The sequence below is a fragment of the Numida meleagris genome, chromosome 4 (genome assembly GCF_002078875.1).
Source record: "Numida meleagris isolate 19003 breed g44 Domestic line chromosome 4, NumMel1.0, whole genome shotgun sequence".
NCBI lineage: Eukaryota > Metazoa > Chordata > Aves > Galliformes > Numididae > Numida > Numida meleagris.
Window position 1 is genome coordinate 25,369,250 of NC_034412.1, and position 17,603 is coordinate 25,386,852.

At 39.9% G+C, this 17,603-nt stretch overlaps 1 protein-coding gene across 10 annotated transcripts in view; it reads left to right on the forward strand.

The window, feature by feature from the left end:
- The window catches only part of GUCY1B3 (guanylate cyclase 1 soluble subunit beta), a 74,621-nt gene that overhangs the window by 32,603 nt on the left and 24,415 nt on the right, over window positions 1-17,603 (forward strand). The window contains exon 14 of one of the 10 annotated variants that reach the window (XM_021393406.1): window positions 744-3,295. The exons of the other annotated variants lie outside the window; for them this stretch is intronic. Coding sequence (XP_021249081.1) covers window positions 744-755 — 12 coding nt within the window. The 3' untranslated portion in view covers window positions 756-3,295. Of the gene's footprint in view, window positions 1-743; window positions 3,296-17,603 lie in introns of those variants that run through there. 10 annotated transcript variants of the gene reach the window in all.

The following is a 17,603-nucleotide window of genomic DNA, read 5'->3' on the forward strand; positions in this document are numbered from 1 at the left end:
TAAACTTCAGGGGACAGCCTGTATTTTAACTCCACTGAAGTCTGTATTTTAGTATATATTAGTTGCGATAACATTCTGGGTGCCGCTTTTTGTAGTACTTTTATGATTTTGTTTTATATCAAGATTAAATGTAACTTCACATGGCTACTATTCTTTCAAATTCATACTTTTATACGAAATATGTATTGACTAAGCACCTTAGACTTACTCTTTCTGCATTATAGATTATGGCCTATCATTTGTATCAGGGAATATTATAATTTTAAATGTAAAGCTTCAGAAAAGTACTGAGTCAAGTTCATATTTTCCTTAGTTCAGCAGTATGCGTTTAGGGTTCTGGAAGTTCATAATTGTAAATATTGCAACTTCCTTTTAGAGATCTTGTAGAACAGCTGTTTTTGTTAATCTTGATGACAGCCCTGACAGGTACTTGCTCTTACTATTGTCTAATAATCCAGCTTTGGAGAGAGGAACAGAGGGACAAAAGTAAACATGATAGAAAAATACTGTCAGCCTGATTTTTCAGGAGCACTTAATAGTCACAGTTTAAGCATACTTGAAAAGTCTCTTTTTATTTGTGCTAGGTTTTTTTTATTTTTAAATGCAGATATACATATATTTCTCATACATAGAAGGAATTCTCCCAACAGTGTTGTCTCTTCTCTGTTGTACTAAGTTTTGGAGAATAGGAAACACGAAGGATAAGTTCATGTAGTGTATGACGCTGATAATCATTTTTTCAGAGGTGGTTTTGAAAAGTGAAAGAAGATAGTCTTCTGATGGTCTTCTCATTCTTTTTCACTCCCTGCACCATTTCATCTGTCTTCACACAAAAAGATGCATTAAGGTTTCCTCCTTTAAGATGTGCTGAACTGTTGTTATTTCTGACACTTTATAGGCTGCATATAATAGTGGTAATCCAAAAGCAGAGATCAAATGAACAACTTCTTATGTTTGATTACGTTATTGTAATTACTTTGCAAAGGTGCAGTTTTGGTTTTCTTTTAAGATACTTATTCTGTCTGACCTTTCAAACACATACATGTTCTTATGATCATTATGATTTGCAGCGTGATTATTTTCAGTGGGAGCCATTCATGACAATTAATACAGCATGTTAACATCTGTTAAGAATCCATATGGCAAATCTCTTGAGTGGTCACTCCCTGAAAATATTTCTTAAATCTCTTTGAAGATATTTCTGCTGATTGTGCTTTTACTGTGAAGTTTTCTATCCCCAGTATCTTTAAATCCAGAACTGATTCATATTAGTGATACAGTCCCTTTTTCAGTTACACCTAAGAGAATGGCAAGCTCACAATTTGCATATCAGTTAGCAAAGCAGATACTGAAGCCCAGTAATCGATATATGATGGGGCAGGTGAACAAAATGATTACAACTGGCACAGAGGTATAAAACCAATGCTTAAAATATGCTGTCTTCACTGGGCCATCAGGTTGGAGCAACTCAGCATATTTCTGACTTTTTTCCTAAGTTGGCATCTCTTTTTTTTTTTTTTTCCCTATTTAAGAACTTTGTTCCATAACACCATTCCAGCAATATTCAGAATTGTATCAGAAATATACATAGAACCAAAGCAACCATGACTGGTTGTCTGCTTGCTTGCATGAACGAGGTTCAGCTGCAGCTTCTCTAAGGAGGAACAGATTTGCTGTAAAACATAAAGCATGCAGAGAACCTTAGATGCCTGACTGCAGTTTCCATCTGTCCCCACTTCCAAATATGTTTCCCTTCTCCCATGTCCCCACATTACTTATGGGAACAAGTCAAAATATCTCAAATAGTTCCATCAGGGAATGAAGAGTTGTTACATTCCTACGTACAACACATACAAAAGAAATGTGTGTGTTACCTATGCTGTGTTCTGTTATTTACTAATACTGGTTGCATGTTGTCAAACATATTTTATCATTGAATTTAGCATTGATCCACTATGTTTTTGCTTCAGAGAAAATCCCTTACTTTTCAAATTCTACTTGCATGCATTCAAGGAAACAAAGCAAGATACTTTCTGAGCTGAGGGAAGAGGAAAAGGATGCTGAACAGGGTGCAATACTGTCTCCAAGTAGGGAGCCAGGCAGTAAGGATGAGTTATGGATGTTACTTTACTTCATATCTCCCACTGTTATGTGCAGTACCATTGTCTTTTGCTCTTGTCCTGAAATCGTACTCACCATTTTCTTCCAGGCATGCTTGCTACTTTCTCTTTAGTGTTTGGTATTCTCTCTCTGCTATGAGCATGTATTTCAAGCTTTTTTTTTTTTTAATATGCGTTTTTGCATGTTAGTCCTGCGGCCCTTCCTATCACCAGCTAGTACTGAATAAAATTTTATAATGTGCACACTCCAACTAACCATTTCAGACCAATGCTTCACACCTTCATCTTCATCTCTGGGGTACAGTGGTTGCATAAATCAGTGACTTTTCTGGAAAGACAGGAGGCATTTCAATTTTTTTGGCAGATCAAAGAACCCAAAGAACTATTTGTAAAGAGTAATATCTAAAGCATCATTATGGGAACTATTGTGTAGAACTTGTTAATCAGATTTACTTCTGCTATGACCATGCTTCCTGTTCATATTGTGAATAACACTTGGTGCGCTGTTGATCCCTGTTTAGAAAAAGGTACCTTTTGACATCATCCAGCATTTTGGCTTTGTAGACACTAAACATTTTCTGAATTGAAAGAGGGCAGTTGTTTGTCCACCACTGCCATCTGAAGCTTGTGCCAATGTACTTTTATTGAAATCTCTTCATATTCAATATATTTTTCATAGATTTATATTAACTAAATGAAGTTGTCATGTTAATAATAGATTGCTGGACAATTTTAGGCCACCAATAGTGCTCTAATTCTTTTCTGCTAGAGCCCTCAAAATTGACAGGCATACTGCCAGGACATGGTTGTCATGGTTGCCTTTTGTTTTGGTCTCTAATTTTCAGAAATGACCTTATTTTATTCCTCAGGAGAACCTGATAGTATTCTTGGCATCATGGCATAATTAAGAGATATATAGCTTGTAAGTGGACATAGTAAAATTAGATGAGGTTGCAGATGCTTCATAATTTTAACATTCAGTGCATTTTTGTGTGAATAACATCCATTCTTATGTTTGGCATTTTCTGAATATTTGCATTATAAATTAGAATAGTGTAATGACTGTGTATAAAAATCGTCTATACCTAGTATGCTTTATCAGCACAGAATATATATGTATAAATATTTCATGTTGATGTGCAAAATAAATTGCAATAAATTATTTTTTCCACTGATTTCTAGAAAGTTTGGGGTTTTATTTTCGATGAAAGTTGCGTTTTCGTGTTGCATTTAATACAAAAAAGGCCTGTTCCCCATCCTGCAATTCACAATTAAATAATTTCTCAAGTCATTGTTTCAGTGTGTGCACATGTTTAAGAGTCTCCCACATTCAGGTTCCTGGATCATAGGAAGTTTAAAGTAGTGTTCAAAATGGGTGGAGTTATACTCCAAAAACAGTAGAAGAGATCACAGAAATACTTAGCAGTAAAAGTGATTAGCCATCCACTTTGCTTGGTAATGTACATCCTACTCAAAGCTTTAAGAATGGGAAATGAAGAGGAGGAGCTGCATACATTCTTTTGCATCACTCACTGTGCATCAGAAACACATCATAGAGCTCTGAGAGGTTGTCCATGCTCTGCTATCTGCACAACAGCAATTTGTCTTTTATGCTGATCGAGCCTACCAAAACTTTAATGGTGATCCCTAGACATGAGATTTGTGGCATCTGTGGTTGTACATAGAAATAATTGATGCAAAAGACCATTAAGTAACTGAAATGTTTGTAGGAGACTTCAAGATGATTTAAGATGGCATACCAGAAACTCAAATAGTTTCTAAGTGTTAAAGCTCCTGTTAAGCTGCTCTGTGTAGCATAACCAATTTCTTAAAGCACTAGAAACTCATATATTAAGTTTCTATAAGAGCTTTTTATCTCAAGGAAACCAGTACGATTTAGGCACTTGACCACTTTTCTTACTAAAATTAATCTTCAGGTAAATGCTGAGCTCAACAGCTAAAAATAAAATTTGGTTAAATACTTCTCTCTATAATAATACTTCTCTCTATAATAACTGAAGGTATTTAGTTCTTTCAAATATGCTCTCTTGCCTCTTTGATTTAAATACAGTGATCTACTTTGCCAATAGAAGTTCTCTAGTTGATACATGAGGCAAAGTAATTTCCTACGTCTGTTTCAAAGGCATTTATAAATATATCTGGTTTATCTTAGTAAGTTTGAAACAAGGAGAAGAAAAGGGAAAGCAACAATGAAACTACAAATTATGGAATGCTTGGATGCAAGTAATCTTCTGGATCAAATGGTTTCCTCTGAATTCAAGTTCACAAAAAAATTTATGTTTCCATGGTATTACTAACAAAGTTTGGTCTTGCAAAGGACTCCACTATCTTTCTTAGAGTTAGTGCTGCAATTGACTTGAGTAGTCTGACCATTCTTAGTGTTTCTTGGATAATATACATACCTTTTATCTATTACAGGGCTTTAAAAACAGCAGAAGGACTCTTACTGGGTTCAGTAAGCACTTAGCAAGCTTAATAAGCACATAGTTTCAGTCCTTAGAGGTTATGTTATGAAGACTCACAACCCAACGAGGCTATCTGATAATACGGCCTTTGTTTATAGACCTTCTCCATGCAGAATTCCATCAAAACTTGACTTTTTAAAATCAAAAGTGGCTAGGCCAATATGTCTAAAAAAAAAAAACTATTGCCCAGAGGAGTTTTAATTCACCCTTCCCCCTCTGCTGCTATAGGGCTGCTCTTTTTTCAGTTTTGTGGGGGAACTTTGTTTTCATTCTTCACAAAGGCATCATTAGAAGCAATTGATTGCTAGCATCCAAAATATCCATTTAGCTCTTTATGTATCTATATTTCTACGTCTGTACTTTTATCTATATATCTTTACACACGCATATGAAGGACATCCCTCAGGAAAGAGCCATGAAGACAAAGGTGTTAAAAACAGGATATGTGAGATTTTCATGACCTGGTTATGGTGTTTAATGTAGGCTGGAGTACAAAGTGTATCTGGCTAGTTACAAGCTCAGGTTTAGAAGACAGTCATATACAGCAGAAGGAAATCGGAAACAATATGGTAACACTTGATATGCATAAGGGATGGGTGGACCTGAAGACCCCAGAGCATTTTCTATGAATAAAACTCCTGTAAGATCTAAAGCAAATAAATATGAGTTTGCTGCAGCAGGGTCTGAGGCATCCATATCCTGATGGCTTTAATTCACCATGGTAACATGTCAACAGTATATTTAGTACTGTCACAAACTGTAAAATGGTTATGGAAGGAAAAGAAAGGGAATGGGAAGGAAAGAAGAGGAAGTGGAGGGAAGGAAAAGGGGAAACAAGCTTACAGGTTGTAGTAAGTGAATTCTGTCAATGTGTTGGCTTATCATCTCCAAGCAAAGGGATGTTACTGGCTTTTTAGTCCTTTTTCACAGGAGTGCCGTGGATACTCAGAGGACCTGTGTTATTATTTTTCAATTAACGTTCCTCTTTACTGCTTGCTAACAAGATCTGAGAGACTGAAACTTTTGTCTACTACCTGATGTTGTGAAGGAAGCAAGTAATAAAACAGTAAACAGAGGAGTGTTAATCTAACTGAATAAGAAAAAAAGATTAAATTCACCAATTTATAACTGCACGTAAAAGACGCTATTTTTTCTCTATTGTTATTCAGGCCTCTGGCCTGCTTTGGAAAAACTGCAAAAGCATATGCCGTCTCCACCAAATCACTCTGTTTATTATTAGCAGGAAAAGGTTAATGTTCGTTTTCATCATAATGGTCATTGGTTCCTTCTGCCAATGTGACTGTTTTGGAGATTAAGATGACCAGGAATGTAATAACTTTTTTTTATTATTATTCTGGGATAAAGAAACTTACCCTCTGTTACAGAGGTTTTTTACTGCAAACTCTTCCTTGGAGACCATATCTCACAGTCAGACTGACATTCCCTTTAATAATAGTTTCTTTTCAGAAATGATTATGGAGATTTCTATATATATAAAATACCTAACGCAAATTTTAGGCTATGGTACAGTTGTACTCTCCAGGGAAGTGATTTTGTATGGTGACAGTGTATGAACTCACAACAGACAGCCAATGCTAGCACACATTTATTTTATTCATTCGTAGTCTGGACACTTGGCATTAAACCTGTGCAATTTTTTATATTGCAGATTGTCGATTCCAAAATCGATTTTACACTCTGATAAAGGTGGTATCCTGTCTAGAGCTTAAGTGACTGATTTGTAATAAAAAATGACAGAACTCAGCTGAGTGGAGAGAAAAAACTGAAGGTATTCAATAGTTTCTCACAGTTGTTTATCATACTCCCAAGCTGGAGAACAATTAACTCAATAGTCCTTAGGCTTAGTTAAAAAAACAACAATAACAAAACAAGCTGCCACTAACAACAACAAAAAAACCTCAAAAACTACATGGTCATAGTTTCCAGAAGATAAATAAAACTGCCTGAGTTCAGTGTTACTGGCTTCAGCCCTTACATCAACACAAGCACAGTGTTGTAACACCCTGCATGAAAAATCAAAGCAGCTTCATAAATCTCATTGAAATACACAGTGTACTAAGTGTGAAGAAACACACATCCATTTCTAACAAGTCCTAAACACTGAGTATAATGTTCTTGGAAAGAAAAGAAAGGTTATGTCCTGTTTTTTTTTTTCAGGTGTTTTGTGCAAGTCAATTTAATTAATGACAATTTTCATATGAAAAATTCAGGAAAAATAATATCATTCTCAACAGAAAACCTGTATAAAGAGGTTGAAACATAAGAATCCTTTTTTTCTTGAGAGGGTATAGTGAATCATTCAGAGATGTGACAGCACGTACAAGAAGCCAAAGCCTTGCTTTCTGTCACATACAGGAGTAATTGTGGGTATTTATGTAATGATTTAGAGGAGTAAACAACCACAAACAGAGGACGTGTGGCTTTTCACAAAGCCTTCCTTTCCCACATCACCATGCCCCTCAGTTCATATACATACCTATACATATAGCTTGTCTTAGCTTCTGTGGAGGCTACATTTCCTTACTGCCTCGGCCTGTGTCAGGGAGAAAGACAACACTCATTAGGTCTGTAATACAAGTACAACTGTAATACAAGTAATGCTATAGCAATCCTGAGAAAGTGGGCTCTGGAACTGCCCCTGCAGTCCCTCTTTCCTGGTTAACATAAAATGTAGAAGCATCCTTAGGAGCACAATTATTGATGGAAAAGAATACAGCTAAGAATGGGAGGGGAGCACCTGAACTCCAACTGAAATTCAAAAAGAAGGCTCTTAGATTACAAACATTGTTTTGTCATCTACAGCTCATACCATAGATGTGCTCGTGCAGCTCATCCAAATGTAAGGTTTGTTGTTCAGCTAGAGATGTCACTATTTTCTTAAGCTGTAATTAACTCCAAGACACCAAGAAAAAGTCAGCATTTATTTATAAAATACTGTCTTATTATAGGTTTTTCGTTTAGTGCTATTATTGAACATTTTTCACCTTCCCACTGTGGTATCTGTGGGTGAATGTTGCCTTGCATTTTCAGTTGGAAAACACAGCACTACAACTACAGGCAATCTCCACTATCTCAGGCATTCCCAGAAATGTCATATTCAAACTGCAATACTTCCTTATCTTCAAACATTTTTCCTGGCAGTAAAGCACTGCAGCATTAAGAAACATTGCTCTCTGATGGAATGCCATGCCCTGTGAAAAAGAGCCAAACTGAGCCCAACATTTTAAAAAGTTTCTGATTTGTTCTCTTACAACGCTTTCTGACCTCAGCAGACTAAAATCTCTACAATAAATTGTTCATGAAGAAGCAGCAAAACAAAGAGCTACTGCCACACTGAGACCAAGCCCAGTCACCCTATCACCCTGCCTTTTCTTCTTGCCTAATGGCAGAGCCTGGTCTCTGTCAGATGACCTCATAGTTTCTAATTAACTGCTACGGGGAGCTAATAATTTCCCCCCCCCTGTACAGCAATGCCAGGAAACCTATGCAGAACATTTTGAGCGTCTTGAAGAAAACTGTGCCATGCTGGACTTGTGTCTGGTTCTGAGGGTTCTGTGCAGCTAAGAGGACAAAGCCACAGCTCCTGCTTTGTGCACGATGCCCTTCTAGCCCTTTTTTTGCAAAGGCTGTTCTACCTCCCTGACACAGCTCCGTGCTGTTCCCTCAGGCACTATCGCTGTCACCAGAGAGCAGAGCTCAGTGCTGCCCTCTGCTTCCTGTGAGGAGCTGCAGCCGCCATGAGACGTCTCCTCAGCTCCTCCGCTCTGGGCTGAGCAAACCCAGGGACCTCAGCCACTCCCTCATTTTCTCCCTACAATAGCATCTCTATTGTCCATCCCATGATTAAGAAAACCAAAATTCTGCCAGTGACATCAGCCTCAGAGTCACATTTGCATCAGCTGGGTCTGCCTGTTCCTTTCAGTGAATATTATTCACTGCTACTGAAAGGATGGAGAAAACATTACCTGTGCCCTTGATCCTTTAACCAATTTTCTCAGGGCCCCAAAGTCCCCTTTGCTTGCCCTTGGACTTCCCTTTGCTGCTTCACTGCTGTCAACATGAAAAACCAATAATGGATAATGATCAGAGAATCATACCAAGCTAATGCATTTTGTAGTAATGACTCTTCCCTGGGCCCCAGTGAGGCAGCAGACTTCCCTATAGATCAGGTCTGATTGACGTTATCAGGCTCTGTTCCCCTCAGAAGGGAGTCACTGATGACAACACTTCCTTTGTTTTTGTGACAGAGGTGGTCGTGAAATAGGATCAGGTTGACTAGCCCTGTGTAACCCCTCCAACCTGGATGGACCTTCATCCACACTTCTGTTTGCCAGTCTGTCGGGTTCCAGAATCTTGTATCTGCTGCATAAGGATACCTGGGAGGGTGAGGTAGTCAGAGAGAGGGCTCGGCTGTCACCCCAAGCAGAAACCTGCTCCTATTCCATTCCATCTCTTAAGTCCCCTCTTTCTGCCTGGTGGCTCCTTCTTGTGTAGTGGCTGAGTGACACATCTGTCCCAGGGATGGCACAGCACAATGCCACTAGTCACTCTCCTTTGCCAACTCCCTTGTGCTTCTCAGCCTGCCCACCTGCTCCCAAAGCACTGCCCACATGCTGAGCAGCTCTGCCTGGGCATACTTCTCACAGATTCCTGAAGCTGGAAAGGCCATGGGGGACACAGAGGACGTGGCTTTTTGTTGGTGGATTCCATGACTGGAGCTTCTTGTGAGTGGGTAACAGCCTCCATTGGCAGTGGCAGTGGCAGTGACAGCACCCTCCCTGTGTGCATTCCCACCAACTGCTGCATCCTGCAGGCTGTCCACCCAATCTGCAGCGCTCCCTGGGGTGCCCCGTGTCTGTGCAAGAAATGACCACCCTTCCTCCTGGCCTTGCCCATGTCTCCTCAGCCCCTCTCTGAGCACTTCTGGCTCCCTTGGGGTCTCCCTAGCTCAGGAAATCACTGTGTGCTCCTGCACCAGAGTGATTTCCTATTTTGAACGTCTCAATGAATGTATAATGGCTTTAGCAACATAACAAGAGCAGGAGTGATGTGCAGCCCTTCATTTTGTACCACAGGTTGTAGCAATAGTGCTAATGTACCAGTGCTGAGGAGCTCAGGATACAATGAGATGCTCTTCTGAGAGTGTAATTCCCATTCACCAGGTATGGCACCACAGTTAAGACAAATGAAACTCACTGTGTTCACACTAGTCTACAGGAATTCATAGATGTAGCTTACATGCATCAATCCTGCAAGCCCAACAAGGACTTTTGGAAAACAGTCAGGCAGAGGCTTCTGTTCATGGATTTATGAATCAGTTTCTCCTTTCTTGTTTCCTAACATTTAGCAGGAAGAAAAGAATTTGTCTGGTATTTTTTTAATTTAACTATAGGAAAAGGTATGATGAACCAGATAGTTTGATCCTATCATATTTTAGTATTTATTATCTGTTTATATGCAGCTAGGAGATAAAACCTTCCCAGGAAAGAGGAGCTCACTAGCTGGAGCTGTGTTTGGTCCTGAGTCACTTGGTGCTTGTTAGGCCGTTTGCTTTTATCCTTGACTGGGGAAAAGGCTGAGGAAAGCAGATCTGAGCTGGATAGAGTTGCCCCATGCTTAGGGAAAAGTGAGGCTGAAAGGAAGGGAGCAAGGGTTTGGTCAGCTTTCCCCTCTGATTGCAGAGGGGTGTCTCTTGTAGGATAGCTCAGGAGAAGTCCCTGATTAAAAAACCTTTTCCTCTAAAGGAAATTTTCCTCTGAAAATAGGTTATGAATTGTGACACGAGGGACAGTGAAGCCCTCTGTGAAGACTAACAACGTGCTACATATTAGCACCTAGTTTAATACTGGTAAAGTTAGTAAATTTAGATACATAACTAGCAGGCAGTAAATGCTCTACTCTGCATATAGTACCCTGCATAAAATACAAGGAATTAATATCTTACTAAACAGGCCCCTTTGTGCATCTATTTGTGTACCATACAATCTCGCATGTGGTCTAAGCATCTAACATGAGAAACATGGAAATGCCCCATAGGTCAGAGGTTATAAAAGTACTGCTTAGAAGTGAACTCCTTATTGCTTTTCAGTAGTTTGTGAAGCATTCTTTTAATACACCAATGTGTAATGACAAGCAATAACGCTACTTTTATCAGTAGAGCATATTAACAAGAGAAAGCCTCAGAAGTGTTTTAAAAAAGAATGTCAGGCACTCCAGGACATTGTTATGCTCATTCTCAAGAAGAATAGCTTCTTCCTGGTATGTTCTTTAAACAGCATCTGTAAGGCTGGTCGGGCTTGATGTAACCAAGGCTGTGATTACCAGCAGCGAGGGCTGACTTCCGATTTCAGATCAACGTAGACATTGCTTTGGGGCATTGCCTAGCAATGCTCTGATGTTTAAAGGCCTGTTTTTCCTCACTTGCAAAGATGAATCAAATGGCTAATATTATCTTTTCTTCTTCTAACAAAGATAACTCCAATAGGGTAAATAATTAGGATAACAGAAATAACTCCTAACCTACAAAGAAAATGTTGTTCTATCTTACCCCCTAGGGAAGCAACACCGAGTCCAGCTTTTTCCTCATCTTCTGGTAATTTTTACTCCCAGTTCAGGATTTCTATCTGACTGACTGAGTTGAGGCTTGTAAACAGAAGAGGTAGTATGGCATAGTATGATTTCTTTAGAATCATAGAATCCTTAGAGTTGGAAGGGACCTTTAGAGGTCATCTAGTCCAATTCCTTTAAAATGAGCAGAGACATCCAATGCTAGATCAGGCTGCCCAGGGCCTGATCCAGCCTGGCTTTGAAAGCCTCTAGGGACAGAGCATCCACCGCATCTCTGAGTAACCTGTTCCAGTGCCTCATCACCCTCACTGTAAGACTTCTTCCTTATATCTAACCTAAATCTACCCTCTTTAAGCCTGAAACCATTTCTGCTTGTTCTGTCACCATAGACCCTGCTAAAGTGCCTGTCCCCTTCTTTCCTGTAGCTCCCCTTTAGATATTGAAAGGCTTCTATCAGGTCATCTCAGAGACCTCTTCTCCAGGCTGCACAGCCCCAGCTCTCAGCCTGTCCTCAAAGGAGAGGTGTTCAATCCCTTGGATCATTTTTGTGGCCGTCCTCTGGATGTGCTCCAACAGGTCTGTGTCTCTCCTGTACTGAGGTCTTCATATCTGTTTGTAGGACTCCAGGTGAGGCCTCATCAGCGCAGAGTAGAGGGGCAGGATCACCGCCCCGGACCTGCTAGCCACCCATCTTTAGATGCAGTCCAGGATGTGGTTGGCTTTCTGGTCTGCAAGAGCACATTGCTGGCTCATGTCCAGCTTCCCATCCACCAGCACCCCCAGGTTTTTTTCAGCAGGGCTGTACTCAATCCTTGCATCCTCCAGGTGCAAGACCTTGCACTTGACTTTGTTGAAGCTCATGAGGTTCGCCTGTGCCCACTGCTCAAGCCTGTCTGAGTCACTCTGGATGGCATCCTGTCCCTCTGGTGTGTTGACCACACCCCACAGCTTGGTATCCTCAGCAAACTTGCTGAGGGTGTACTCGACCCCACTGTTAATGTCACTGATGAAGATATTAAAAAGTATCAGTACCAGCACTGACCCCTGGGGGACACCTCTCGTCACTGATCTCCCTCCAGACATTGAGCTGTGGACCACCTGCAGCTACTGGCTGCAGGATTGAGTTACTAGCTGCAGGATCAAGTCCAGAGAGCTGTGCCATGCTCTGGGTGCTCCCTACATTATGCTCCCTACATTACTTAGTGAATTGCTCTGGTTACTGCTGGCTGCCTGACTAAACACTTTTCATGCTTGCCTGTTGATCCTCTCTGTTCATCCTTCTGCCATCAGAACTTGTGTAATGCCCATACACCCTTTTAGGGTTCGCTTCTCCTTAAAAATTTGGGGAAGGGAACACAGATTTATAGTACAAAAAGAACTTACTGCTTCTGAGATGTTTTTCCTGACAGGTAGCTAAAATCTGTTGCATTGAGACTTAAAGTGAGAGAAAACTACTCAAAAGCTAACATAATTACTTATGTTCATGAAAATACTGAGCAGTTACAAAATGATTGTCCTGTAGCGCACAGACAGTAAAATCTAATGGCAATAGCACTTGGACAAATATGCATTCCTGAGATACTGAACTATCCTCCTAAGCAAAGACATGAAAACAATTTCTACTTTGCTTGGTCACTGGAAGGAGAGAAAGAAACGTTTTGTTATACAGGAAAATACTCAGAAACATTTGCTTCCTTCAGCACACTATCTATCAAAGTACAGAATTACATACATTAACTTCTGTTACTCATTTTATAAGGCTGAAAAGAGAGAATGTCTGGACCAAAGTGCTAGTTTAATGATTAGATCTCTACCCTTATAAGAGGCTTAACCTTAACTTTCACCTGAACCATATTTCCTAGGAGAATGGTCCCTAAACCATGCTGCATACTGTTAGAAGGACGCTCTCTATCCTTTTAGTTAAAGCTGTTCCATATGCTATGAGGTACTGATGGAAACAGAGGGCAAAAGACTAGACTGGCTGGCTAGTCCTCTCCTTTGGACACCAGCCACATCAAAGGCGGCTTGGTTCCATGAATACTCACTCCTGAGCCTCTTGTCCCAGTCATCTGCCCGAGAGACACCCCCCCAGGAACTACTCTCTGAAGCTGGGCCTTAAATATGCTTTTCATCTGCAATTAACAAATACCTTGGGAACAATCAGATTGCTTCCTTCACTTTGTTTTTACTAAGTTGTGAATTCCCTTCTTACCCTGCCTGCCCTCACCACCCCCAAGAAAACCACAGACCTTTTCCTTCCTGACTTCTTCTAACCCTCCTTTGTACCCTGGATGTCAGTGAAATGTCTGTGGTTGGTTTTCTGGTCATCGAATACTGTCAGTATTCATGTTATTTGAAACATGTATCTTGTGGTCCATTACATTTTAGTTTAGGAAAACACAAAACAGATGTTTTATCTCTGATGGATGAGTTGATGCTTTGTGTTGTAGCAGTTATCTTGTGCAAAAGGATGTAACATAACTGAGTATTTTAAATGAACACCAAATATTCCAATATCTACGTAAGACATGATTAAAATGCCACTGATCCTTGTTGACTTTTTTGGTAAGGATTCTGTAACAATACTCTTACTTAACAACTCCAGTTCAAGATAAATGAGTTAAACTTTTCCCAACCAGCACAAAGTACTCCTGTTACTACCTTTACAAGGAGCTTACCTTACAACTCTTTGAAGAAAAATGTACTGGATGCAACTTACTAGTTACAAATCAGATCATGTTTTAAGGAAGAAGTATTTGTTTTAATTGCTTGAAGAGAAGATTTATAATCCAAAGTTATAGTACCACAACTTTCTAAACATTTCATTTCATGGATAATTGCTTACAGATGAATTTTTCTGTCATTGCCATTTGTTTATTGGCCAATTTTATTGTCTTCGTGAATCTGGATACTTCTTATAGCAACCGTGTCACTGCTGCAAGACAGTGTGATATTAAGGCATTCCCAGAGTCCATTTTATCTGTTCTATCAATGGATTTGTTGGCTGAAATAACACATCAACACTTCAAGAGTCACTTCTGTTGTGGATTGCTCACTTTTCTGATACAATTTGCTAGTTTCTACAGGTGATATTCATCTACAGCATCATTCTCATTGCAGAGTAGTCCATTTTACAGTTCTATTTCTGTGCCTTATGGTTGCTTTGAACACTGGCTGAAGTGAAATTTTGACCTCTAGTGAAAGTACAGAGAAGTTCTACTTAGACAAGTGTTACTGCAGATATCTCTGAATTGGAGGCAGGATTGACGATACTTGCAAAAAGCTAAGTAGTAATATTATAATAGAACAGACTTTTTCTTGTACCTGGAGTATGCTACAAGCTCTTAAATCTGATCTTTCTGTAGTATTCTATAGTACTACCACTTTAAAACTACAGCATCATCTTTAGTTATGAGGATGTGGACAAACAGACTGGACTGTTGCTGCTGAGTCTCTAGTTCATTCCCTCGTCTGTTTCTATAAAAATTCCCTTAGAGAGGGAATGTTAGAGAGAACTGGCCCCAAGATGAAGCCCTGGGGAGCCCCACTAGTGACTGGCCATCAGCTTGATGTAACTCCACTTCCTGTAAATATGTTCCTGTACTGCATGATGTCACTTTGTTTCCCTCAAATTTTTTTAGAGTTGGAGAAGTCTCTCCACTGTTTGCTAAACTGCCTTGTTTAAACAGTGAACAGCTGCTTACAGTTAGTCTTAAAGCAGACGTTTTGAGACGTTTCTTTAGTTGAATAGTTTTGTTTTCTTGTATCTGGTTTGTTTCAGGTGGGGCACTGTTTTCTACTCTCTTCATACATTTTTCAAAAGTTTGAACTAAAACCTAAGAAAATTCCATTTACTCAGGCTGCAAGAAACATTCAAGGTGCAATGTAGCCCCTCCAGACTAAATAACACACAATCTATAAGTTAACTGTGCATTCACATGGGCAAGACTTGAAGTTGTTTAGTGCTTTTTAGAGTGGGAAATTTCCACTGAGCTTACTGAACTTTGGATCAAGTCTTTCACACTTTCTAAGGCTTGAAAAATAAGGGTTCGTTAAAGGTTAGAAACACGGCAGACCAAGTGGCTAACAGGCAAATCTTCCAGGGCACATTCTCATAGCCAGAAGTAGCAGCAGGCTTTCTAAATGTGTTTTCTTGTGCAGCTAGTGCATACAAAAACCTGTTGGCCACACCCAGAAACGAGCTTTTTTTACATGCTTTATGGCACATAGGCAACCCTCAGAAGCCCATGTAATTCCCAGCTTGTTTACTGAAGTCTTTATTTGTGTAACTCTTTCTAATTTTCTATCTCCGGTTGGCTCACCTTTTAAAATGAAGCCTTTAAAGATGTGGTGGATACACTAGTAATGGTCAAATATATAATCAGCAAGCATGTAATCATCAGTCTTGCCTTGAACACTTATTTTCTAAGCCCCTCAATAAGAGAACTATGCAATGCTTACACTGAGACCTATAAGGCACACAGTGTATGTAAATCTAGGTGTTCATGACTTCAAACAACTGGAAGGTTGAGAGTGGCTATGAAAGTGTAATGGTGATTGTTAATTCCTCGTTACTTTGACAAAGTGGGCTACAAATCTTTTTTCATCACAGACCCTGAAGTGTACTAGAATTATGTGGAATTTTTGAAGGCTCAGGGTCATTTCTTTGAAAGGAAACCACACATTTAGCAATGCAAAAATAAGCACACATTTCTTCAAGCTTAGTGTAGCAAATGATACATTTTTCTAGGGGCAAATGGCTTCAGTATTTAAGACTGTCAAGATACACATATGGATTTCTTTACTGTCTAAAGTTTGTATCAAAAACTTCTAATCCTAAAAGAATTGTAAGTATCACCATGACTCTCCCTGTCCTGAGACAGGAGGTGGGTAAGGAACCCCTGCTAGCATGCTGGTGGGTTGTGTAGCAGGAATGGCTGTGCAGGAGATATTTGTCTTCAGAGGCAGCTGCCCTTTGTCATGTGATGACTTTGCTTCTAGTTAGGAGTCAGCTGAGGTGAGCTTCTGGTGGATGGAGACACTTAGAGAGCAAGAGAGTTTAACAGGACCAGGATGATCTGAAGCAGTGTTAACAAGCTGTAGTGCTAGTCCTGTAGCTACAGCAGTATCCTGTTCATTCAGAGTTTTATCATTTATAACCTGTTCATATTTCAACATTGCAAGGTAATTTCTACAATATGAACTTGAAAGTATTTCCTGTACTGTGAGGTTTAATAAACACATCAGCTGTTAGCTTGAGAATGCATTTAACTTGGGATACAGTTAGAGTAACTAGTTGTACCAGGGTTGCTCCGAAAGTAATGCCTCCTATTTTTATCACGTCAGCCTGTAACATCAGAGGTGGATGCTGGTGGTATGACAATAGAGGTTGAACCTTCCTGCTAATATCCTACTGCATGTTGTTGCCATGTGACATATGGCAGCAGAGGGGCAGTCTGACAAAATGGCATCAGACATGGAAGCGTGTATGAAGCAAAAGGTGTGGCATTGTCTTCATCCATGAGGAAACAATTGCACCTGTTTGGTCTGGAGTTCTTAGAATTGCTTGACGATCCTTGGATTTCTAGAATACAGAGCAACCCCACAGCAGTGGGGTAAAGGAGTATAAGAAACCAAGAGTTAGTATCACACTGCCATGGGGCATTACTTAGATGGGAAGGACTGATATCCTAAAGTTCTACCAGCACTTGGTGCATACATAGTGCAAAAAGTTGTATTAGGACTAGTGGGTAGACGCAGCTAACTACCTTCAAACTTCAGTGAATTTATATGGAAATTGAGCTCAGAATTAGTGAAGATTGAGGATATTCTTCTTTACCCTTGATCAGCAGTAGGTCAGGTGGCTTGTGTAAGCTCCCTAAGAGATCATTGTTTAGCTTGTGTGATCAGTGTTTAGCTTAAGCGGAGTGGAATTGGATTTTTTTTTTTGTTTACCTCAGAAATTAATCTAAACATTGTACTGCAGAGACAGTGCCGCTCAGTTCAGGCTGGGTGTCAACGGTTTACGGGCGTTCGGCCCAGTTCCGTGACAAAGGGGATGGGGGACCCACGGGCCCACGCGCCGGGAAAAGGGGAAAAGGGTAAGGAGATGGCCCTGAGAGCAAAGAACAGCGGCAACAATCTGAGGAGAAATAAAACTAATTTACTAAATAAAATATCGGAATGCAAAACAACACACTATAATACAATTACAATTTAAATTGATAAATCCAATACAGAGAGAGAGAATGTCCCAAAATCAAGGTAGGCCTTACTCTACTACCGACGATAAGATGGCTGGAGAGCGAGGTGCTGCCAAGACGAGAGATGGCAGAAAAAGGGACGAGGTCTTGTGATCTGCAAGTTTTTGTACTGCAAGCTTTTATCTTTTCCCTCCGGCTGGAAAATG